This window comes from Mesoplodon bidens (genome assembly GCF_964165515.1).
Source record: "Mesoplodon bidens genome assembly, chromosome: 11".
Lineage (NCBI taxonomy): Eukaryota > Metazoa > Chordata > Mammalia > Artiodactyla > Ziphiidae > Mesoplodon > Mesoplodon bidens.
The window spans coordinates 8696836-8720941 of record NC_138167.1 but is presented as its reverse complement, the minus strand read 5'-3'; the positions used below and the strand labels follow the sequence as shown (position 1 = coordinate 8720941).

General features: G+C 40.0%; 1 protein-coding gene across 1 annotated transcript in view; it reads left to right on the top strand.

Annotated features, from left to right (window-relative positions):
• The first annotated feature begins 1133 nt into the window (after positions 1–1133).
• Positions 1134–24106, top strand: part of LRP6 (LDL receptor related protein 6) — a 178613-nt gene continuing 155640 nt past the window's right edge. Inside the window, exons 1-2 of the mRNA XM_081248508.1 lie at positions 1134–1474; positions 22146–22539. Coding sequence (XP_081104634.1) covers positions 1420–1474; positions 22146–22539 — 449 coding nt within the window. The 5' untranslated portion in view covers positions 1134–1419. The remainder of the gene's footprint in view (positions 1475–22145; positions 22540–24106) is intronic.

Here is a 24106-nt window from a genome sequence, read left to right as displayed (position 1 = left end):
TCCAGCTCCGCACCCATCTGCCCCCAGGTAAGGGCATGTGACAGCTGGGCAGATTGCCCCCAATGGCTCCTTTACGTTAACTCTTGGTGGCTTGCCCTCCTCCCTCCCCACCTCCCCCTTCACCCCGCACTGAAGCTGCCATGTGATTCCAGGGGCGTGTGGGTTGTTACTCCTGAATGACCAGTGCACGGAGAGCAGCCAGCAGAGGCTGTACAAAATCAGAGTCTGAGATTCCGAGGAATCCTTTCCTCAAGCTGAAAACGGATCGTCAAAACATGCCCCACATTCATCATTAAACGCGGTTTGTAAAATCCCGAAGACAGTTCTGAGCGATTGTCCCTTTGCTCTGTCTTAGGTGCTGACGCATTTATCTTGGAATTTTATCTGCCAGTTTAGAAATCTTTAGTCCTTGTTGGACTTAATTGAGGGGGCAGTCTGTAGTTCTGGGAAACCAGGAGAAAAATTTTAAAAATCTCCGTTTTGTGTTGGCGTTTGAACACCCTTCTGGTGTTCAAACCATATCTACGTTGAAAGTCGGTGGACGCAGCATTAATTTTTATTTGCCTTAAAAAAAATAGATGCTTAAACCAATTTCCAACCCTGTGACTAAGCTCATCACCCGCGTTGGGACCCGCGTGGCTCCCCGAGCGTGGACCTGCGGCTTCGCCCGCCCCGGCCCGCCGTCCCCCGCCGCCCCTCGCGGCCCCGGCCCAGGTGGCGGCCGGCGTGGCCCGGGAGCCCCACCTGACTCGGCCGGCAGCGGCCGCACAAAGACCCGCTCAGGCGGCGGCCGGGCCGAGCCGCAGAAAGTAGTCCCGACCACGCCGTCTCCGATGTTGTTCGACGTCGCTTCACGCCCTCCGCGGGGAGGGCCGAAGGGGCCGGCCCGGGAAAGAATCCCATTGGAATGCGCCGCCGAGCGGCCTTTCCCCTCCCGCCCGCCTCAGCTCGCCCCGCAGGTCTCCCGGGGTCTCCCAGCCGAGGCCGCGCACACGTTCCCCCTCTCCTTTTCTGGAGTGCCCGGGAGGCGGCGCCGAGGGAGGGGGCTCGCCCGCGCGCAGGGAGACCTCGGCGGCGACTCGTGAATGCGGCGGGAGGCATATCCCTGCGCCGCTGCGTGAGAGGAAGAGGCTGAATGAGGAGCTGCGCGGGGGAAGCGGGGCGCCGAGGGAGGAGGCGGCGGCATGGAAGCAGACGCTGGCGTCGCGCGAGCCCCGGGCGGAGCGGCGCGATAGAGAGGGCGGCAGCGGCGGCGGCGGCGCGCGCGGAGCCTTGACGGGCCCCTTTCTTTCTTCTCTCTCGGGAAAGCTGGGAAGCATGAGCGTGCAGACCTGCCGCTGCGGCGGCCGCCCCGGCTCCTCGCCTCCCCCTCTTCGGGCCGCCCCTCGCCGGTGAGAGAAGCGAACGCGAGAAGGGAAGATGGGGGCCGTCCTGAGGAGCCTCCTGGCCTGCAGTTTCTGCGTGCTCCTGAGAGGTGGGGAGAAGCGGGGGAACGGGGAAGTTGGTGGGCTTTGGGGGGGGAGGGGGCCTCGTTCTGCGGTGTCGGAGGGGGGGAGGGGAGGGAGGGAGGCGAAGCAGGGGAAGAGGAGCCGGGAGAGGCCTGGTCGTGGGGAAGGAGGGAGAGAGGGGCCCGGGAGAAGGGGCTACGTGCTCCGCCCGGCCACGCTGCAGCCCCCGCCTCGCTTTGCCCACCTCGTCGGGGCAGAGCGGAGCCTCCGTCCGGCCTCCCTGGCCGGGTGACACCCCGACCCCCCGGAGCCCCATTCTGTCCGAGTGACTGAAGGTCGGTGTGTCTCTTTCTGCCTGGAGTCACCGGGGGCGAGGGGCTTTGTCTGGATTTTGGCTCTCGGAACGGTGGAGCCCAAGATGCTTCCACGTTGGGCTTCTCCCTCGAAGCCCCCGCCTTTTCCGTGTCGGTCCTGGGAACTTTGAGAGCTCCCTTACTATTTTTCCAGGCCTTGTTACAACTAATAACTGGTTTCCGTTGGGGATATAATGATCGTGGGTGAGAGCGCAGTTGGAAAGTGACTCCGAGGTTAAAGGTCGAGAGGTTCAGCCTTGGGAATCGCCCGGGCTTCAGGCCATAATAAAATAGAAGCGTTGCCCTTGCAACTCCTGGCATTCAGGACTTGCCCCTATTTTCGGAGCATGCAAGTGCACAGTTGGCACCAAGTAGGAGAGTCATCCTTGGTGGAGAGGAGCCTGTCCTGGGACCTAAGTTATCATCTGCCGCGCTCCCCTGGGGACTGCTTGGCACTTTGGTAAATAACATAGGGTATTCTAGATAATTTGCCCCCAGAATCGCGTAAATTCGATGGTCCTATGGGTTTTTGTTTTTGTTTTGTAATTGGCCTGCAAAGCTGTCACATACGCTGTGACTTTTATTTTGTGACAGTTCACTGAGGTTTTTCACTGGCCCGCAAGATTTCAGCAGCTCTTCTCAGACTTATCAGTGGTGAAGTGGTGATGACTCTGATGCTACGGGGCATTTACCAGCAGAGGAATTTTAAGTACCGATTGATGCAATGACTTTGTAGCTTTGGTTTTGTTAAAACTCTCCTTGTGTTCACGGTCAGTTCTTTTCAGGTACGGAAACTCTTGGGTCTAAGGAGATTTTTAGCTATTAATTTAAGAGGCTAAACTTTTGTTAAGTGTGCAAACTTACTGAGGTTTCCAGAACACGATAGAAACTAATAGTCTTGTGCTATAAATGAGCCAGATGTGCCATTTTTGAGTGGATATTTATTTTAGATGAGGGTGATTGACATTTTTTTGGAGGAGGAATTTTTTTTCTTTAGTTACGCTTCAGGATTATTACGTCTGCCTGTTGTATCTTACTTTTACTTAATTACGACTCACTGTAAGCATATCCTAAATTATTTCCACGTGTAAACTCCAGAAAGCTAGTGCCCATTTGTAAACTCCAGAAAGCTAGTGCCCATTTCATTTTCATGGCAGAGAATTTAATGCAGTGTTATGTACTTGAGAGGTTTAATAAGTATATGTTTATTTTGTTATAGTATACTCCCTGTCGAAAGGGGATTTTGCTATAGCTGTGCAAAACAATTATATTTGACATAGAATATGTATATATTTTAAGACAGGAGATTAATAGAGTTAACAAATAGGAGAGTCAGCTGATGGGTTAAAGTCTTTGAGAAATTGAAATCCATAACCCGGGATGTTTCTGGTTGCCCAATTGTGTTTCTTGGAAGGGAAGGTTATGATGTAAATGCCACTTGTTCAACACGACGTTTGAGCCTAGAGTTGGGTTTATTCATTATTGGAATTAAAAGAAGTTGTACTTGAAGTAATATTGTGAAGTATGATATTGTTTAAGAGGACCTAGAAGAGTTAATAGCTTAAATTGCCTCATTTACACTAGCAAGCAAAGTTTCCAAAAGTGAAGCTTTCATTTTAAATGTAGTCTAATAATGGTATGAGGTGGTCTTTGAATTCAGTGTACTTAACTGTGAGTATATATTTTGAACTAAAACTGTCTTTCAGTGTGAAAGATTTTTATTCACAATTTAGATTCTTTTCATTCCATGATAATGTCATCTTCTGTTAAAATGGCAATATTAGATAACCTTGGACTCCAGGGAGAAATGTGATTAGTTTGTTGCATTAAGGTAATTTTTCTTCACAGAAAAGTTGGAACTTTAACATTGGGAAGATGGGATGATGGGAGAGTTTGGGAGACCTTTTGTCCTCTGGCCCTGTTAAATCAATAGCTGAAAGCCAGGGAGTAATGCTGTCGTTATCTGGGCTGCATCCCTATCCCTATCATCAGAGGTCAAGGTGTAATGGAAAGATTTGGGAATTTCAACACCAAAATCTTGGGTTTAAAGTCCGTGCTTCACTACTTAATAACTTTGTGATTCTAGTCCAGTCAGTGAGTTTCTCTGGGCCCCAGTTTCTTTACTTGTAAAATGTGGGTAGTAATACCAAGCACATTTGCAAATTTGTTGGGTATATTAAATGATGTACTGAATATCAAGTGATTTGCAAATGTTATTTTTTGTTATAATTTTTGATTGTGGACGTATCCTCAAATGCTGGGGATTTGAGATTTAATTTGTATGAGAGTCACAAATTCTTAAAGATAGAAGAGATCTTGATCCTTCTGGTCTAACTACTTCATTTGCAAGTGGGGAAACTCAGATTCAGAGAGATTATAGCATGATCAAGATCCTACAGCTAATTAATGTTAGAGTAGGGATTTATTGTCCATTCTTTCAGCAATTAGGTGTGGTATACCTACTATATATCAGGCTCTGATGGTATATTGGTGAGCAAAATCGACACGGGCCCTGCTCTCATGGACCTCACGGTCTAGGTTGCCATCCTTACTTCCATCCAGGTGCTGGTTAGAAAAGATTATAGCTCTGATTTCTTAGAGGAAATATTTTTTATAAGAATATAAGTTTTGGAATACCATAAGTGTGTATGATCTGTAAATACTATGTCTAGCTTATTTTGAGAAGGCTTTGTTGTTTTATAAGAATTCTTTGTTACTTACCTTTTGTTGTTGTTATTTGTTTTGGTGGGGTGTTGGTAAATACTGTCAGCACAAGCCACTAGTGTTTCCCATCTTAAATTTTTATAGGAGTGGTCCTTGGAAAATTGTTTAGTATCAGGTATAACGACGTCTTGGGAAGATAGAATGAATTTTGGTGTGGGAATCAGGAGAATTCGATTCTTATTCTAAGTTTGTCATTTGCTAGCTGTGTGACCTTGGATAAGTTACCTAATCTCTGTACACCTTCGTTAGGATAATGAATCCTTTTGGAGGTTCTCACTTCATATTAACACACTAAGGGCTCTGAGAGGTTCTGAGGTAGAGACCAGTTTTAACTTTGTTTAATCCACTGTTTCCCAAAGTAGACAATGAATTTTTTCGTAAATCCTTTTAATATTCTGCTGAACCTTTGTTCCAAGCAACACACGTAGAGAGAACCTGGACTAGGTAACCCTTTAAGCGTTAGGTTGAGTCATGTGAATTGATATTTGATGATAATTTCATATAGTTGAATCTGATACTTTAATCCCTTCTCACTTACTTGGCTTTAGATTTGCTCATCTGACTAGGAAATAATTTGACTGGTTATGAAACTTCAGGGTTTCAGCTCATTGTTATCATCAGGCCTAACAGTGATTTCCCATGGTTAAGTTTTTCAGAGAATTTTTCTTTTCTTTAATTGGAGGTTTTTCCATTTGCTGAACTGAAATGCTTTTCTGTATAGTTATGTATGCTTTGACTATCAGAAAGGTTTGTCTTTTTTGAATATCAAAGAAGATTCTGTGAAGGAGTATATAAATGGAAAATATTTTATGTGAATTTATAAATTGAATATATTGGAAAAACAAGTAATACAGGTTATAGTTCTGCTTAGGCCATGGGTAAATACTCTGAGAAAATTCATTTTCATCATGGAAATTTTATTGCAAGTTGATATTCAGAGAAGATGATAAAGAGGGGCACTGTAGCAGAAAAGTATGGGCTTTGTTGACAAATCAGGTTCATCTTCTACCACTTTATGTAGCCTTGGACAAGTTACTTAGCTTTAGTTTCTTCTACTATTTCTTCTACTATTAGACGGGGATAATACCTTCCAAGATTTCTGTGAGAACTGATCAAGTGTTTGCAAAGGGATAGCACAGTGCACAGTCTGTGGACTTTGAGTAAATGGTCACTATTGTCAAGATGGCTAATTTAAAAGAAACGTTAATGCACAGTAAAGATGAGTAAAACATTTATGTTCTGGGCACTGTTTTAGACAGTTTTAAACCAGTGGTTTTTGAACTTGATTCTTTTGCAACTGGAACAAACTCCATAAAATAATTTTACTTTTGATATTTTCTATTTTGTTTTATATAAACGAGATGGCCACTATCTACTAAATTTATTTTACCTTCTAAAGGATCGCAACTTGAACACTTTTAGGTGATTATTATAAATAAGCTAGAGAATAAATAGTTTGGTTGATTATAATACATATTTACTTATTTAAAAGTTGTCCATACTTACGGGCAAAATAATTTTATCAAAGTATTGTCTAATTGAGAATTTTATTGTATTTGTTTATAATAATTAAAATCAGTTGATGGACTTCTCCCTGTAGGATGGGTAAATGCTATACTGAGCTCCTGCGTTGTGTATTTCAGTCTTTGTGTGAGAGTCTTTTACACATCTTCTGTAAAAGGACCTCCTCTTAATGAATAGAACCCTGCTCCATGTGAATAACTTTGAAATTTAGTCAGATACATGGACTAGTCAACCTAAAGAATAGGATATTTGCCTTTGAGATTATTCATTTAAAATATAATTCATCATAAATACAAGGAAAACTGTTATTTGATATTATTAGCACATGCTTTTGTTTCTCAAGCTGTTTGTGTTATTCGTGGCAGTGACTGTCCTCACAAAAAAGTCATGCAGATGTGAGACTGGAAAATACTAAAATGTACCTGGGCTCAATTTGGTGAACATTTCAGGTACTTCAATGCTGTGATCCTATTAGCTATAATGTAACTTGCTAATTTTTGTTTCTGTGATACCTTGCTTGGAAGGGCCAAGCACTTGGGGATGTGAAGTGAAATCATATTTTTAGGCAAAAAAGAAAAAAAAAGTGAAAATTTAAATTATTAATTGACACTATAAAGACGAATGACTGACCTAAGGCCAGATTGCTTGTACTCTGGGCAGTAATTTTACATGCAGTGCTTTCTGTATGCATCTAGTTTCATCTGGACCTTAATATGGTTTTGAAAATGATACCAATCACTTTTGATAGGGGAACGTAAGTAACATTGTAATTTTGGAGTTTGCACATAGGTGGTTTGTCATATTACTGTAAAATAAAAACTAGTCCAGGTTTAGGTAAGGAGAGACTTTATTCAAAAGGATTATTGCAAAAGGGAGAATGCTCTTCTGTAGGATCTGCAGGCATCTCAAAATAAAACACAAAAAGACTCTTCTTTTATGGAGAAGGGTGAGCAGGACTAGCAGAGACTTTGTGAGAGTGGGGACCGAGTGGGCGAGGGTGAGCAGATTGCATGGTCAAGATAGTTCAACTGGAGTTTTCTTTATTTACTGCAGTCAGTTGATGGCTTGGAATGAGCTGTTAAGGGAGCCTAAGAGCATCTGCTTGCTTAAATTTAGGGCAAGCCAAACTTCAGGGGCTTGTGGGAAAGGAGAAAAGCCTGACTAAAGTTTGGTCAAGCCAAGTCAGTGGATAAGCAAGGGTAGTTGTGAGCACTTGGTCAGTCCTGCTGCTGTTTAAAAGAAAATTTGTCAGTCTTAGGGATATGTTTTAGTCAGCTCAGGCTGCTACAACAAAAACATTATAGACTAGATGGCTTATAAGCAACAGAAATTTATTTCTCACAGTTCTGGAGGTTGGTAACCCAACAGCAGGATGCCAATATGGTCAGGTTCTGTTGAGGACCCTCTTCCAGTTTGCAGACTGCTGAGCTCTCTTTGTATCCTCACAGGGCAGAGAGGAGAGGAAGCAAGCTCTCTCTGGACTTTTATAAGGGTGCTGATCCTGTTTGTGAGGACTCTACCCTTATGACCTCATCTAATTCTAATTACCTCCCAAAGGCCCCACCTCCTAATACATTCACATGAGGGGGAGTGTAGGGTTTCAACATATGAATTTTGGGGGACACAGACATTCAGTCCACAACAAAGTAGGCTAAAGTCATTGTGAAGTTGGTCTCATTAGATTGGTCTCATTATTTATGTAGGTGTAGGCATTTTAGGTCTGCTTCAAAGGGACTTTTTATAAGGAATCTTGGATTGAACTTTTTTTTTTTTTTTTTTTTTTTTTTTTTTGCGGTACACGGGCCTCTCACTGTTGTGGCCTCTCCCGTTGCGGAGCACGGGCTCCGGACGCGCAGGCTCAGCGGCCATGGCTCACGGGCCCAGCCACCCCGCGGCATGTGGGATCTTACCGGACCGGGGCACGAACCCGTGTCCCCTGCATCGGCAGGCGGACTCTCAACCACTGCGCCACCAGGGAAGCCCCCGGATTGAACTTTTAAAAGCCTCTTGAGGCCAGGAAGCTAAGTCAAGTACTCACCATTGGGTTTCATTTGCAGTACCTATAGATTTGGGTAAATTCCTAAGGTCCCCAAAATATCCTAGGGTTCCTGGGCCTGCCTGGAATTGACCTTGCTTACTTTACCTGTAAGTCTGGGAACTGTAAGCTAGGTACCAGTCTAGTTTTCCCAAGGGAACTGTAAGCATTGTTCCATAAAATCAATCACAGCTCCTTAAAAGTAACTGGTGGTATTAGATTAAGTGAACATGACTTTCAAATATGACATCCAGTCAAAGCCTTGGTTGCATTATGTTTCCAACCGGGAGGACAGACTTTTATTGAACCTATACAAATAACTATGTTGCCATGAAAATAAGAATACTCATTGAAATAAGAGTTTTGTTTTTGAATTATGGATGAATTAGGGAGAAAAAGATAAATGTTTTTATTTCTGTTTACAAAAGCATAGTCTGCTAAAATTGTCAATGAATTATAGATAGCTTAAGAGAAATGAGAAATGAATTCCTTATATCCAGAAAATAGGACATTAAAGCATCAGCAGTATTTTAAAACCCATAATCATCCTTCATCAGTTTATTCAGTCCTGTGTGATTAATTCTTGTTCTGCTAGATCTTGGGTTAACAGTCTCATGAATCCATCTGCTTCACTAGTTTTTTGGGAATCCTGACTCAGTCCACTGGTATAGTCTTGAAGTTATGTAAGTGATGCCATCAGAAGCTTGTGCCCAGGAGTTACCGGTATAGTCCTCTTTCAACAATCCTTTTTTTGTTGAAGACAAGCACTTGGCCTGTAGCTCATTTGCAGGCACTTTCAGGGAAGCATCGAAGTAAAACAAAAAACACTCTGTAGATGACAAAAGACTTAAAATGGTGGTGATGACTTATACGGGTAGTTTTAAAAGTGAAAGATCTGATGAGAGTTTGTTATAAAAAATAATGCAGTTGGGCTTCCCTGGTGGTGCAGTGGTTAAGAATCTGCCTGCCAATGCAGGGGACAGGGATTCGAGCCCTGTACTGGGAAGATCCCTCATGCCATGGGGCAACAAAGTCCGTGCGCCACGACTGCTGAGCCTGTGCTCTAGAGCCCGCGAGCCACAACTACTGAAGCCCGTGCGCCTAGAGCCTGTGCTCTGCAACAAGGGAAGCCACCGTGATGAGAAGAAGCCCACGAACCACAATGAAGAGCAGCTCCCGCTCGCCGCAACTAGAGGAAGCCCATGTGCAGCAATGAAGACCCAATGCAGCCAAAAATAAATAAATAAATAAAATTTAAAAATCTAAAAAAAAAAATAATAATGCAGTTGATGAATAAGTTTGGTTGTTTGTTTGTTTTTTTTTTTTGCGGTACGCGGGCCTCTCACTGTTGTGGCCTCTCCCGTTGCGGAGCACAGGCTCCGGACACGCAGGCTCAGCGGCCATGGCTCATGGACCCAGCCGCTCCGCGGCATGTGGGATCTTCCCGGACCGGGGCACGAACCCGCGTCCCCTGCATCAGCAGGCGGACTCTCAACCACTGCGCCACCAGGGAAGCCCTGGTTGTTTTTATGGCATGCAAACCAAAATAAAATCAGTCCAGAAAAGTTTTAGGCAAGATAGCTATAAGCATAATGATTAACCTTATTTTAAAAAAGGTTATACAGAAAAAGACTTAAAGATATGCAGTAATCCTGAGACATAATGTGTCATGAAGCATATAGTTAGAGCATATCAAGAATATATCAAGAGGGATTCCCTGGTGGCGCAGTGGTTGAGAGTCTGCCTGCCGATGGAGGGGACGCGGGTTCGTGTCCTGGTCCGGGAAGATCCCATATGCCGCGGGGCGGCTGGGCCTGTGAGCCATGGCCGCTGAGCCTGCGCGTCCGGAGCCTGTGCTTCACAATGCGAGAGGCCACAACAGTGAGAGGCCCACGTACCGCAAAAAAAAAAAAAAAAAAAAGAATATGTCAAGATTATCAAGTAAAAATTTTTAGTTAAGTCTGGAATAAGTCCTAAACATCTGTATAATAAAATTCAGTAAGTAGGTTAAGTGAATCCCTGGTGGAGAACCACTCACTGGCCTACCAGTTATATACTGTATTCAAATTAGAGAAGTGAAATTGTGACCAAGGTAACATTAAAAAATATCATAAAAAAGAAAAATCAAAATTGTAATTGATGACTCTGTACTGTTGTCTAATATCAGACAAAGCACCACTGGGACTCAGGAAATGGAAACACATTGTGAACACTGAGGCTAGTGATAAATTTCTAGGAACTTCATCCAGTTTTTGAAATAATCGTATTAACATTTTACCCATACTGATTTAATCTAGGGAGGGTAAGCCTCTCTTCTGATTTGACAGTGCTTCCCATGCAAATCATAACATTGATCAAATAAACCAATTATTTTTAGTACCTCTCTTCTTACAAAGTGAAAGAATTAATCCTTTGTGAACTTCCAGGGGCCCTTTGGGAAATTTTAAAGACAGTTGTAGGTGCAAAAGACATCATCTAGTATTTGAATTTGAAAAGGCAGAGTGTCAAAAGTTGTCAGGAGGTTTGAACATTCGATTACATAGGATCATGGATCAGTGAGAAAAAATACCTGGCAACCTATTTAACCAGTGTCAAAAAAATATTTTTTTAAAAGTGAACATAGGAAAGAACTTTAGCTCTTTCAAAAGTGAGAAGACTTTTTAAAATGATAAGACATGATAAAATTAACACCAAGTACAGGAAATTCTGAAAAGACACCGAATTTTTGGCTTCTAAGGAGATTGATTACTCAGAAAGCGAAGAAAAACCTTTTATAACCTCTTTATTAACAGCGGATCAGAACCCAAGAAAATTTTGTCATTTTAGTAGAAAACCAGATTTTAGTTTTATACAAGTATAACGTTTGATACTGAAGCACTTTCTGAAAATCTTACAAATAAACCTGTCAAGTCTTAGCTGGCTTTGACTGTGACAAATAAAATTCTTTTTATCATCAACTTGTTATAACTTTCTCTGTCCATGCAGGTTTTGTTCTGCATGTTCCTCTTTCTCATTCTGGAACACTTAGTCATTTTACTTTAGGACCGTTTTTTTTTTTTTTCCCTTAAAAACACATTCTGCGTATAGAGTTGTTCCTTTCTGTCATTATTTCTATTACAGTCTCATTTACATACAAGGTTATAACTTATAATTACAGTAACTACTATTTTACAGAGAAAACTATGAGGTGGATAGTTGTGAACTGTCTGTCATACACCAACATTTTGTAGTAGACTGGCAGAGTTTATGAATATACATATTACAACTTCTTATAGCCATGCACTTCCAGATAGTACAACTTCTCAATGTGACAAAAATGAATATGTTCATTGATAGACTCAAATATGTGTAGCTTCTTGGTACCATGAAAATAGGAGGCAAAAACTTGTATAAACTTGAAATGCTTATGCTTCAGTGTTCTGTCTTACTTAGAAATGACCTAGGTATTTAATGAATATCCATGGACTAACTTAGCATAAGTCTAAGGTTTTAAGTTACTAAAAGATTTTGGAAACTATCTTCAAGTTGGCTTATTACAAGATATAATTACTTTTGAAGTACAATTTGTCAGAATAATAATTCAACTTGACTAAGTACAAATGTAGATTTAATGCTAGTTTATTCTGTCAATAAACCTGTAAAAATTTAGGAAGAACATATTCAAGTAGAATAAAAACCTATTTTTGTGTTATACTTAATGCCCATAACTCAGAAGACATAGATGTTTTTATTAAACCAACAATATCAAACTGGTCTCACATACCAAAGATTTGCCTAAATGTATGTTCACTTGGATTTTTAAAACACTTGGGTTAGTTTCTAAGAATTTTAATTTCCTTAACTTCTGGAAATCTTAGAAGTACTTTTATATGAGCACTTTTTGTTGTTACTTTAACAACTTTATTGAGATATTCACACACCATTACAATTCACCCATGTCACGTGTACAGTTCAGTAGTTTTTAGTCTATTCACATAGTTCTGCCACCATCACCGCAATCAATTTTAAAACATTTTCATCACTCCAAAAAGAACCTGTGAGCACCTATTTATCTTCAAGCTAATCAGAATAGAACTCCTTCAAGGGATTTCATAATCTAAAATTATACTAAACAATACCATCTGAAGGTAGGGAAGTATTTTATGTACATATATAACATACATACATATGTACATAAAACATACAAATAGCTTATAGCGTCAGTTTGAAAGTTTCAGCTCACTGATGGTTTATGTAGAAGAGCTAGTTCTTATCCTTCCTTTATCTTTGTGTTTCTGGCAGATAGGGCAGGTTGAGGTTACCTACCCAGTCACTGTGAAGGCTAAAGTCTTCCCACCATTATTTGTGGAGGAGACTTTTCAGATTTGCTTTGCCCTGACGTGTAATCTTATGGAGACTGTGGACTACATTTTGAGTGAGGGACCAAAGAGAGACCAAGGGCTGTTTGGGTGTCTCAGAAGCTCATTTGAGTGGATAAAAGATCCAGCCTGTTTCCAATTTGTGTTTCTAACTTTAGGTCCCTGAGCCCCTCATGAATCCCTAGTGGGGGGAAAAGGGAGCCTTAAAGTGCTAGTGACTACAGGGAATTGAGGGGTTGGAGTAAGAAGGGAAAGGTCTGACAGGGTGGATAGAGGGGTGGAGGAGACTGGGGTATTAAAGGAGGATAGGTAAAGGATTTAAGGGAAGGTTGAGGTTGGTAAAATGGAGGAAGGAAGAGAGATGGTGATGGGAGAGGAGAGGTTTTAGGGAGATCCTGTTTCCCAAGGAGGACGTTGAAGTTCTAAATTGTCTTTAGTAACATTTTGCCATTTTTGAAGATACTGGACTGAATTAGGGCTGTAATAGTGAAGCATGTGGTCGGTCAGTGGGAGAAGACGGAGGGTGCTCAATAGAGTGACAGTTACCTGTTGGGTTAGATAATTAAACAAGACATAAGAATTTTTTTTCTTTTTCTTTTTTTTTTACATCTTTATTAGAGTATAATATCAGCTATACATATATCCCCATATTTCCTCCCTCTTGCGTCTCCCTCCCACCCTCCCTATCCCACCCCTCTAGGTGGTCAAAAGCACCCAGCTGATCTCCCTGTGCTCTGCGGCTGCTTCCCACTAGCTATCTATTTTCCATTTGGTAATATATGTACGTCCATTGCCACTCTCTCACTTTGTCCCAGCTTACCCTTCCCCCTCCCCGTGTCCTCAAGTCCATTTTCTAAGTCTGCGTCTTTATTCCTGTCCTGCCCCTAGGTTCTTCATAACCATTTTTTTAAATTCCATATATATGTGTTAGCATACGGTATTTGTTTTTCTTTTTCTGACTTACTTCACTCTGTATGACAGACTCTAGGTCCATCCACTTCACTACAAATAACTCAATTTTGTTTCTTTTTATGACTGAGTAATATTCCATGGTATATATGTGCCACATCTTCTTTATCCATTCATCTGTCGATGGACACTTAGGTTGCTTCCATGTCCTGGCTATTGTAAATAGAGCTGCAGTGAACATTGTGGTACATGACTCTTCATGAATTATGGTTTTCTCAGGGTATATGCCTTGTAGTGGGATTGCTGGGTCGTATGGTAATTCTATTTTTAGTTTTTTAAGGAACCTCCATACTGTTCTCCATAGTGGCTGTATCAATTTACATTCCCACCAGCAGTGCAAGAGGGTTCCCTTTTCTCCACACTGTCTCCAGCATTTATTGTTTGACGACTTTTTGATGATGAACACATAAGAATTTAAAGGAACTGGGAAAGGGTATTCCCTTGTGAAGAGCCAAGGAAATTCCCTTGTGTAATCTCCATTATAGGAGTTAGGGAAGTTAGAAGAGGCCTCACAGAAGAGCTGGGAATATTCCCCCTCAAGAGTTAGGGTGTGGTTATCTACTCAGAGAGTCAAAGAAAAAAATTCTTTGCTGGAAAATATCAAGGTAACTTCTTACCATGTTGCAACAGATAAGAGGTCTGCAGCACTGGTTAAAGAGTTGAACTCAAGGAAAGATCCCTGAATCTCTGAGCAGGAGAGGAGTTTAAATGACTCACAAAGTGTCATTATTGAGGTGGGGATGGCATGGGTCCATAGGTGAGGTCAATACCCATCCAAGTCATGTCACTCACTATACAGATGTCAAATACAAATAAATGCCTGCTTGGTAAGGTGAGCCTTTATTAAAAAAGACTTTTGCAATAAGGAGAATGACCACAAGGTATGCAGGTATCTCAGAAGCAAACCCAAAAAGGCTTTACTCTTATATGTAGAAATGAATAGTGCCAGCAGGATCTTTGTGGGAAAGTGGGACAAGTGGGTAGAGGTTAGCAGATGACATGACCAGGGTAGTTTTAACAGGAGATTTTTTTTGTGTGTATGGTCAGCTGATACTTCAAACGAGTCCTTAAGAGAGGATGTTCTGGATTGTCTTGCTTAAGGTTAGAGCTAGCCGAAGTTTAGGGCACAGAAGCCTCCAAGTCAGTGTGTAAGTTGGGCATTTGTATGCATTTGGCCAGTACTTAATGTAAAATCCTTTACCGTTTATGACAAGTATGTTTTTACATCAGGTTCTAAAAAATTCCTTTTAAATATTAATAAATGTTTTTTATATGGCCGTCATACAGTGAACTGTGATAGGGATTCCCCAAATTAGTTAAAAGGTATGGCTCCTGTTTCCAAGTGGCAGAGGTCCTAGTTGAAGAAGGAAATATACCTAAAAAAATGCTAATATCAAATAGGTGGTGAAGACTGTAAGGGTGCAAAGAAGGAAAGCTGAGGCAATTGGAAAGATTCTTGGAATAGATAAGGTTTGAATCTGGCCTTGAAGGATTTGCTTGCTGGATAAGGTTAGAGAAATATGGAGCGTGCAGGAAAATGAATACACTGGTGATAGAGTATGATGTGCTCACAAGTTAATGTGTTAAAAACTAGTTTGTATGACGCAGAGACTATAAAAGGTAAGTTAAGAGTCATAGGTAGAAAGCACCCGGTGGAGGCCTGAGGTATTGAGGCTTTTAATTTTAGGCACAGGAAATCAGAAACCTTTTTGAGTTGGATAAAGAAGTCTTAGAAGTAGAAAAGGGAAGGGAGAGTGTTGAGATCATTTACTATTGAGGTAGTTTAGGCCTGAGGTTATGGAGGTCTAGAGTAGGCTAGTGGTTCTAAAAAATGGAAGAGAAGAGGCAAATTTAAGGACATGCTAAAGGAGAATCAACAAGACAGTGAGTGATTGGCAGATGGGGGGAGAAAGGTGGGTGTCAAGGATGGCTCCATGGCACACCAGTAGGATTAGGAAAATTGTGTTACCATTGACTCTTGAGGGTTTTCTTTGGGGGAAAGGTGATGCATTTAATTTTATGGCAGGAAGAGACGGCAAACTTAGATAATTTTCTCATCTACACTCTGTGTTGTTCCCTAAGTAAGAGAGTGTAGAAGAGAAGATTATCCAAGTTCACCTGGTTAACCAGCAACTCTATTCAGGTAATTTTCAAGTCATCACCTCCAGCCTAAGCCTCAGTTCTACGCATATAACTTCTTGTTGGCCATCTCAGTATCCTGTTTCTTGAATCTCCCATGGCTCCTGCCAGGTCCCTGCTCTCAGAAAGCTTTGTTTTAATAAAGCTAACCTTGCTGCCACCAAGAGAATAATTATATTAATCACAAAACCTTACAGTATTGGTATACACTTCATATAACCACCCATTAGTTATTAACTCCTTTAGTCTAACTTCCCACCTATCACTCAGCTGAAACTGCTTTCTCCAAGTCTTCATAACCAAATCCAGCTGGCCTTTTCTCAGTCCTTATTCTTCTCTGCAGCATTCAAAAATGTTGACCATATCCCCACCTATGTAGAATGTTCTGCACACTATACTATACTATTATTCCTCTGATCATGCTTCATCTGTCTTTTAGTTTCAGATCTTCCCTCCCACTTAGCAAACATAGGTATAGACTAAGAAAGGAGGAAGGGCAAGTTGTCATTTGAGACTGAGGACAAAATAGAGGAGGATGGGTGGGATCTAGAGAGATTTTTGAGAAGTTTAAAGTAAGATGTTGGGGATGTATGACACTTACCTTGCTTCCTGCTTCACTGAGATTACTTTGTGAGATGATCTGGGATGAAGGATTCAAAGCATGGAATTTGTCTTCAGGAAAGCAGAAAAAGTTTAGAAAGGCACTAGGGAAAGATTGGTAGGAAGTTAATAAAGGAAAATAAGGATTTCTAAGCACCTGTGAAGGTTCACTAAAGAGATATGAAGGTGGTTATTTGGGTTATCTGGGTATTAGGAAGTCTGAAGGTAAGTGCTTTGGAGTGGAAGATACTGAGTGCATGGCACATACGCTACAACTAGGGGCAAGTGTGTGTGGACCCAGTGTATTTCTTTAGTAGATTAAAACAGTATTACAAATCAAATTATACCTTTCAGATGTCCCATTTAATGTATTGCTAAGTAGATATTGGTGACAATATTGTGGAAAGTATTGAAGTATCAGAAGGGTGGTTGGACAGGATGAAATCTGGGATTTCTTTTAACGGTGTGTATAGGTTTATGTATAGTCCTTTAGAAATCCTCAATTATAAGCACTACTGCTAACTTAAATTAACTTGTTCTCACCCTCCCCCCCACCCCCCCTTTTTTTGGTACTCTTAAGGCTTGTGAGGCCTTAAATGACCAGAAAGGTTCTTTGGACTTTGTAGACCATGTATTTAGTAGAAATATTAATGTTTGACTTGAAACCCATAAAAGACATTTAGCTGGCACTTAATGCCATATGCAGATTTGGTATAGTTTTCCAAGGAAAGTGCCATAAAGAAAGGTGCCAAATAAATATCAGATTATCATCACTCTTGGATTTTAAATTGTAAATGCTCTGGGGCTATTTCTCAGCCTTGTGCAGTACTTAACATTGTACCCTTAACTAATATTGACCTTTCTTCTGATTTTTATAATTGGCGCATAATATGAGGGGCTCAGTATAAGCGCAGTGAACTCTATGTGGACTGATAAATCAGTGTGCTGTATGAAGGCCTGAAATGAGCTAAAAGTGAATCTGTGAGGGAAATTTACTAATTTGCCAATAGCAGCTGTAGGTACGCAGAATAAGCAGAAAGGGCTCTTAGTCACTTTTTAAAAAAGCTGTCCGCCCATCTGTTTTTGACTAAGAAAGTTGGACTTAAGCTTAGTTAGAAGGGAAGTTCATGTTGTGCTTACTGATGAAAATAGTGGACTTCATAACTCCATTTGGCAGACACAACCCATAAACTTGCTTAAACATCACTTTTTTCTTTACTGTTTTTGAGCACCTTAATTTTTTAAAAGAATTACTTTCTTAAAGAGGGAGTGGTTAGTTTTCAGTGGCACTTGGTCTTGGCTTCGGATGACTGTTTTAGACCTTTAGTAAGTAATTGTGAGAGAAGATCATGTAGATTATCGCATCGTAACTCTGGTCTTATTTTTGCTGCCTCGTCTGTGTTCTTCATCTCAGCCTCTAGATCTGTGCTATCCATACGACCACTTGTCTACTTAAATTTAAATGAATTAAGATTAAATAAAATTAAAAATTTATTTTTTTAGCCATACTAGCCATCTTTTAAGTGCTCCATAGCCACATGTGGCCAGTGGCTATTGTATTGCACAGTGGAGAGAACACTTCTATCATCATAGAAATTTCTGTTGGATAGTGGTGCTCTAGATCTTTAATTACTGTTGATACCAGGAAAGTAGATGTCAGAAGCTTGGAGTAAATGCTTTAAAAAAACCAAAACGCATATTTTGGGTGAAAAAAAAAAAAAAAAAAAGAAGCATTTATACTACTTTGGTCCTAACACCTTCAAGAGCTTTCTCAGAGTTAAATATCTCTTTCGGATAGGCTTTATATTTAGTTTTGGTATTAGGTCTTATTCAAAGATCATTCTAATAATAATATAAAACAATAAAAATAGTTGTATTAAGAACTATATCTGCCAGACTGTTTTATTAAGGTATAATTCAACAAATTGCACATACGTAAAGTTTAAAGTTTAATAAGTTTTGATATATGTATGCACTTCTGGAGCCATCATCACAGTCTGCGTGATATAACCATCACCTACAAAAGTTTCCCCATGCCCCTTTATCATCCCTCCTCCTCTTCTTTTTCACCCTCTCTCCCCACCTCCAGACAACCACCGATCTGCTTTTTGTTACAATAGATTAATCTGAATTTTCTAAAATTTTATATAAATGGAGTATGCAATATATACACTTTTTTTCTGACTTATTTTATTCTGCATAATTATTTTGAGATTCACCCAAATTACACAAATAGTTCATTCCTTTTTTTTTTTGGCATGCCGTGTGGCACGCAGGATTTTAGTTTCCTGCCTGGGGATTGAACCCATGCCCACTATAGTGGAAGCACGGAGTCTTAACCACTGGACTGCCAGGGAATTCCCAATAGTTCATTACTTTTTTTTTTTTTTTTTAAATTTATGTTTGGCTGCATTGGGTCTTCGTTGCTGCGTGCGGGCTTTCTCTAGTTGCGGCGAGCAGGGGCTACTCTTCGTTGTGGTGTGCAGGCTTCTCATTGCGGTGGCTTCTCTTGTGGAGCACAAGCTCTAGGCGCGTGGTCTTCAGTAGTTGTGGCATGCGGGCTCAGTAGTTGTGGCTTGTGGGCTCTAGAGCACAGGCTCAGTGGTTGTGGTGCACAGGCTTAGTTGCTCCGCGGCATGTGGGATTTCCCCGGGTCAGGGCTCAAAGCTGTGTCCCCTGCATTGGCAGGCAGATTCTTAACCACTGCACCACCAGGGAAGTCCCCATTACTTTTTTTTTTGAAATTAATTTTATTATTTTTTATACAGATTTTTATTAGTTATGCATTTTACACACATCAGTGTATACATGTCAATCCCAATCTCCCAATTCATCACACCACCACCCCCTGCCGCTTTCCCTCCTTAGTGTCCATACGTTTGTTCTCTACATCCATGTCTCAGTTTCTGTCCTGCAAACCGGTTCATCTGTACCATTTTTCTAGGTTCCACATATATGCGTTAATATATGATATTTGTTTTTCTCTTTCTGACTTACTTCACTCTATGACAGTCTCTAGATCCATCCATGTCTCAACAAATGACCCAGTTTTGTTCCTTTTTATGGCTAATATTCCATTGTATATATGTACCACATCTTCTTTATCCATTTGTCTGTCGATGGGCATTTAGGTTGTTTGCAGGACATGACTACTGTAAATAGTGCTTCAGTGAACATTGGGGTGCATGTGTCTTTTTGAATTATGGCTTTCTCTGGATATATGCCCAGTAGTGGTGTTGCTGGGTCATATGGTAATTCTATTTTTAGTTTTTTAAGGAACCTCCATACTGTTCTCCAAAGTGGCTGTATCAATTCACATTCCCACCAGCAGTGCAAGAGGGTTCCCTTGTCTCCACACCCTCTCCAGCATTTGTTGTTTGTAGATTTTCTGATGATGCCCATTCTAACTGGTGTGAGGTGATACCTCATTGTAGATACCTCATTGATTTGCATTTCTTTAATAATTAGTGGTGTTGAGCAGCTTTTCATGTGCCTCTTGGCCATCTGTATGTCTTCTTTGGAGAAATGTTTATTTAGGTCTTCTGCCCATTTTTTGGATTGGGTTGTTTGTTTCCTAATATTGAGCTGCATGAGCTGTTTATATATTTTGGAGATTAATCCTTTGTCCGTTGATTCGTTTGCAAATATTTTCTCCCATTCTGAGGTTTTTTTTCTGTCTTGTTTATGGTTGCCTTTGCTGTGCAAAAGCTTTTAAGTTTAATTAGGTCCCATTTGTTTATTTTTGTTTTTATTTCCATTACTCTAGGAGGTGGATCAAAAAAGATCTTGCTATGATTTATGTCAAAGAGTGTTCTTCCTGTGTTTTCCTTTAAGAGTTTTATAGTGTCTGGTCTTACATTTAGGTCTCTAATCCATTTTGAGTTTATTTTTGTGTATGGTTTTAGGGAATGTTCTAATTTCATTCTTTTACATGTAGATGTCCAGTTTTCCCCGCACCACTTATTGAAGAGACTGTCTTTTTTCCATTGTATATCCTTGCCTCCTTTGTCATAGATGAGTTGACCGTAGGTGCGTGGGTTTATCTCTGGGCTTTCTGTCTTGTTCCATTGATCTATGTTTCTGTTTTTGTGCCAGTACCATATTGTCTTGATTACTGTAGCTTTGTAGTATAGTCTGAAATCAGGGAGTCTGATTCCTCCAGCTCAGTTTTTTTCCCTCAAGACTGCTTTGGCTATTCGGCGTCTTTTGTGTCTCCATAAAAATTTTAAGATTTTTTTTTTGTTCTAGTTCCATAAAAAATGCCATTGGTAATTTGATAGGGATTGCATTGAATCTGTAGATTGCTTTGGGTAGTATAGTCATTTTCACAGTATTGATTCTTCCAATCCAGGAACATGGTATATCTTTCCATCTGTTGGTATCAACTTTAATTTCTTTCATCAGTGTCTTATAGTTTTCTGCATACAGGTCTTTTGTCTCCCTAGGTAGGTTTATTCCTAGGTATTTTATTCTTTTTGTTGCAATGGTAAATTGGAGCGTTTCCTTAATTTCTCTTTCAGATTTTTCATCATTAGTGTATAGGAATGCAAGAGATTTCTGTGCATTAATTTGTATCCTTCAACTTTACCAAATTCATTGATTAGCTCTAGTAGTTTTCTGGTGGCACCTTTAGGATTCTCTGTGTATAGTATCATGTCATCTGCAAACAGTGACAGTTCTACTTCTTCTTTTCCAATTTGTATTCCTTTTATTTCTTTTTCTCATTGCCAAGGCTAGGACTTCCAAAACTATGTTGAATAATAGTGGTGAGAGTGGATATCCTTGTCTTGTTCCTGATCTTAGAGGAAATGCTTTCAGTTTTTCACCATTGAGAATGATGTTTGCTGTGGGTTTGTCGTATATGGCCTTTATTATGTTGAGGTAGGTTCCCTCTATGCCCACTTTCTGGAGTTTTTATCATAAATGGGTGTTGAATTTTGTGAAAAGCTTTTTCTGCATCTATTGAGATGATAATATGGTTTTTATTCTTCAGTTTGTTAATATGGTGTATCATACTGGTTGATTTGCATATATTGAAGAATCCTTGCATCCCTGGGATAAATCCCACTTGATCATGGTGTAGGATCCTTTTAATGTGTTGTTGGATTCTGTTTGCTCGTATTTTGTTGAGGATTTTTGCATCTATATTCATCAGTGATATTGGTCTGTAGTTTTCTTTTTTTGTGGTGTCTCTGTCTGGTTTTGGTATCAGGGTGATGGTGGCCTCATAGAATGAGTTTGGGAGTGTTCCTTCCTCCGCAATTTTTTGGAAGAGTTTCAGAAGGATGGGTGTAGGCTCTTCTCTAAATGTTTGATAGAATTCACCTGTGAAGCCATCTTATCTGGTCCTGAACTTTTGTTTGTTGGAAGATTTTTAATCACAGTTTCAATTTCATTACTTGTGTTGGTCTGTTCATATTCTCTATTTCTTCCTGGTACAGTCTTGGTCCCCATTACTTTTTGTTGTTTGGATATATCACTGTTTGTTCATCCATTAGTCTGTTGATGACATTTGGGTTGGTTCCAGTTTGGGTTATTACAAAGAAGCTGCTGTGAACCTCATGCACAGGTCTTTGTATTGACATATACTTTTATTTCTCTGAAGTAAATATCTAGTCTTTTAAGAAACTGCCAAACTGCTTTCCAAAGATGTTGCACCATTTCACAGCCCCCCCGCCAGGAGAGTATGAGTGGTCCACTGGCTCCATATCCTTGCCAGTTCTTGGAATGACCAGACTTTTAAAAATTTTATCTGACAGACATTTTAACAAGAAAAGACTGTCCTGGTAGGATTAATTTCCCCTCTTGCAACTCTTTTGTATTTAAAATGGTGCAAAAGTAATGCTTTGTGAAAAGATTTTGACAGTTTTCTGTACATTTATTTACTCTTTATTTTTGATAGTATTTGCTCACTAACACTGATTTGAAACTCAATTTGTAGGAATCAAGACATTTCCTTTGTTTTGACTTACGTATTTTTCTTTTTTTGTTCTAGCGGCCCCTTTGTTGCTTTATGCAAACAGACGGGACTTGCGATTGGTTGATGCTGCAAATGGCAAAGAGAATGCTACGATTGTAGTTGGAGGCTTGGAGGATGCAGCTGCGGTGGACTTTGTGTTTGGTCATGGCTTGATATACTGGAGTGATGTCAGCGAAGAAGCCATTAAACGAACAGAGTTCAACAAAACTGAGAGTGTACAGAATGTTGTTGTTTCTGGATTATTGTCCCCTGATGGGCTGGCATGTGATTGGCTTGGAGAAAAATTGTACTGGACAGATTCTGAAACTAATCGTATTGAAGTTTCTAATTTAGATGGATCTTTACGAAAAGTTTTATTTTGGCAAGAGTTGGATCAACCTAGAGCTATTGCCTTAGATCCTTCAAGTGGGTAAGTTTTGCATCATGTACAAAGGTTATTGTATCTCCTTCTCTTGGCTGTTTTCTCTCCATTAGCACAGACACCCCTTACCTCCAAGAGAAAAGAAACATCAGACCCCAGTTTTAGATTCTTTGGGCTTCTTTGTCAAGTAGATTTGAATGTGGGAAGTTAGGTCATGTTCTGAAAGTAAGGTGTGTCTGTAAATAGTTTTGTGTTTCTAGTATCACTTATGGGATAGCCATGTTTATAGTTCTTGGTTTTTCTTCTGCATTTATTTTTTATAATTATGAGGATAATCAGAAGGCGGAGAAGAAGGAATGATAATGAGTAGTATTTGATAGCTCAAGATTATGTAAAAAAATCTTCTGAATCTTATACCTTTTATTATATACACAATTGTTTTGTAATGCTAGTGTTTTTTATATTAAACTGATTTTTTTTAATATGTCAGTGTTGAATGAAAAATAAAAATTAGGTTGTTAAATAACTCATTTTTAGTTAGCTAGACATGTATTTGCCATAAGAGTTTATTTTCTTCGTAAATATTTGTGTTTTTATTATACATATATTTTTAGTGCAGATATTCTGTACAGAACCACTGATTTTTCAGAAAGCTGTCTCTAATTTGGGCAACACAATGTATAGGGAGACCATGGTATCCTATTACTTTTTTCTTTTTTGGCCACACCGGGCGTGGCATGTGGAACTTCCCCAACCAGGGATCAAACCCGCACCCCCTGCAGTGCAAGTGCGGAGTCTTAACCACTGGACCCCAACAGGGAAGTCCAAAAGTTTATTTTCTAATAGAAGAGAAACTTAAAGCTATGGGCAGATCTTACTATAAAATGTGAACTGTGTCCTCAGGTGCTTCTCTGTTACTGTGTTTCAGTCCTGCCATACACAATTCCTTGCTGTTTATCTATTGAATACATTGTCATGCCAGAGTCTGTCATGGCTAGGTATAGATAACTAAACATGAACCTGAAGTGAGTTACTAATAATTGTTTAAAATCTAAAGATAAATAACCTGTGAATAACTCTTTTAGTACTTCATTTTCTTTGACTTTCAAGTATGTTGGAATGCTTTAAAACTCATTTATAGAAGGCAGTGGATTAATATTATGTAATAAATTAAAATTCGGGAATAATGAAAGAAAGGTTTATATATGCTCTTGATATCAGGCCCTTTTTGGTGACAAAAGTTAAAGAAGATACAATGTTATAGGAAAATGAAAAGTCTTTTCTGACTATAAAAGGTAACATGGGCAATGGTGAGTGAAATTTTAGGGTGAGAAGTTCTAGAAAACACATATATATTATGTATACTTTATATAATACATAAAAAATGTATTTTTAGAGGGGCATTAAGAGGTATCTGCTAAAGTCAGATGGTCTTTTAATAAAGCATCAGAAAATATTATACTGACTCTAGTGGTAGGAAAAAGGTTTGTGTGTTCCAAGGAGGTCACAGATGTTGAATGTGCGGTAAACTGTGTTGATTGAAGAATTTGCTTCTTGAGAACTTGCAAGGTATTTTTGAGAAATGGAATCTGTTTTGCCAGCAAAGTTCGTTAAG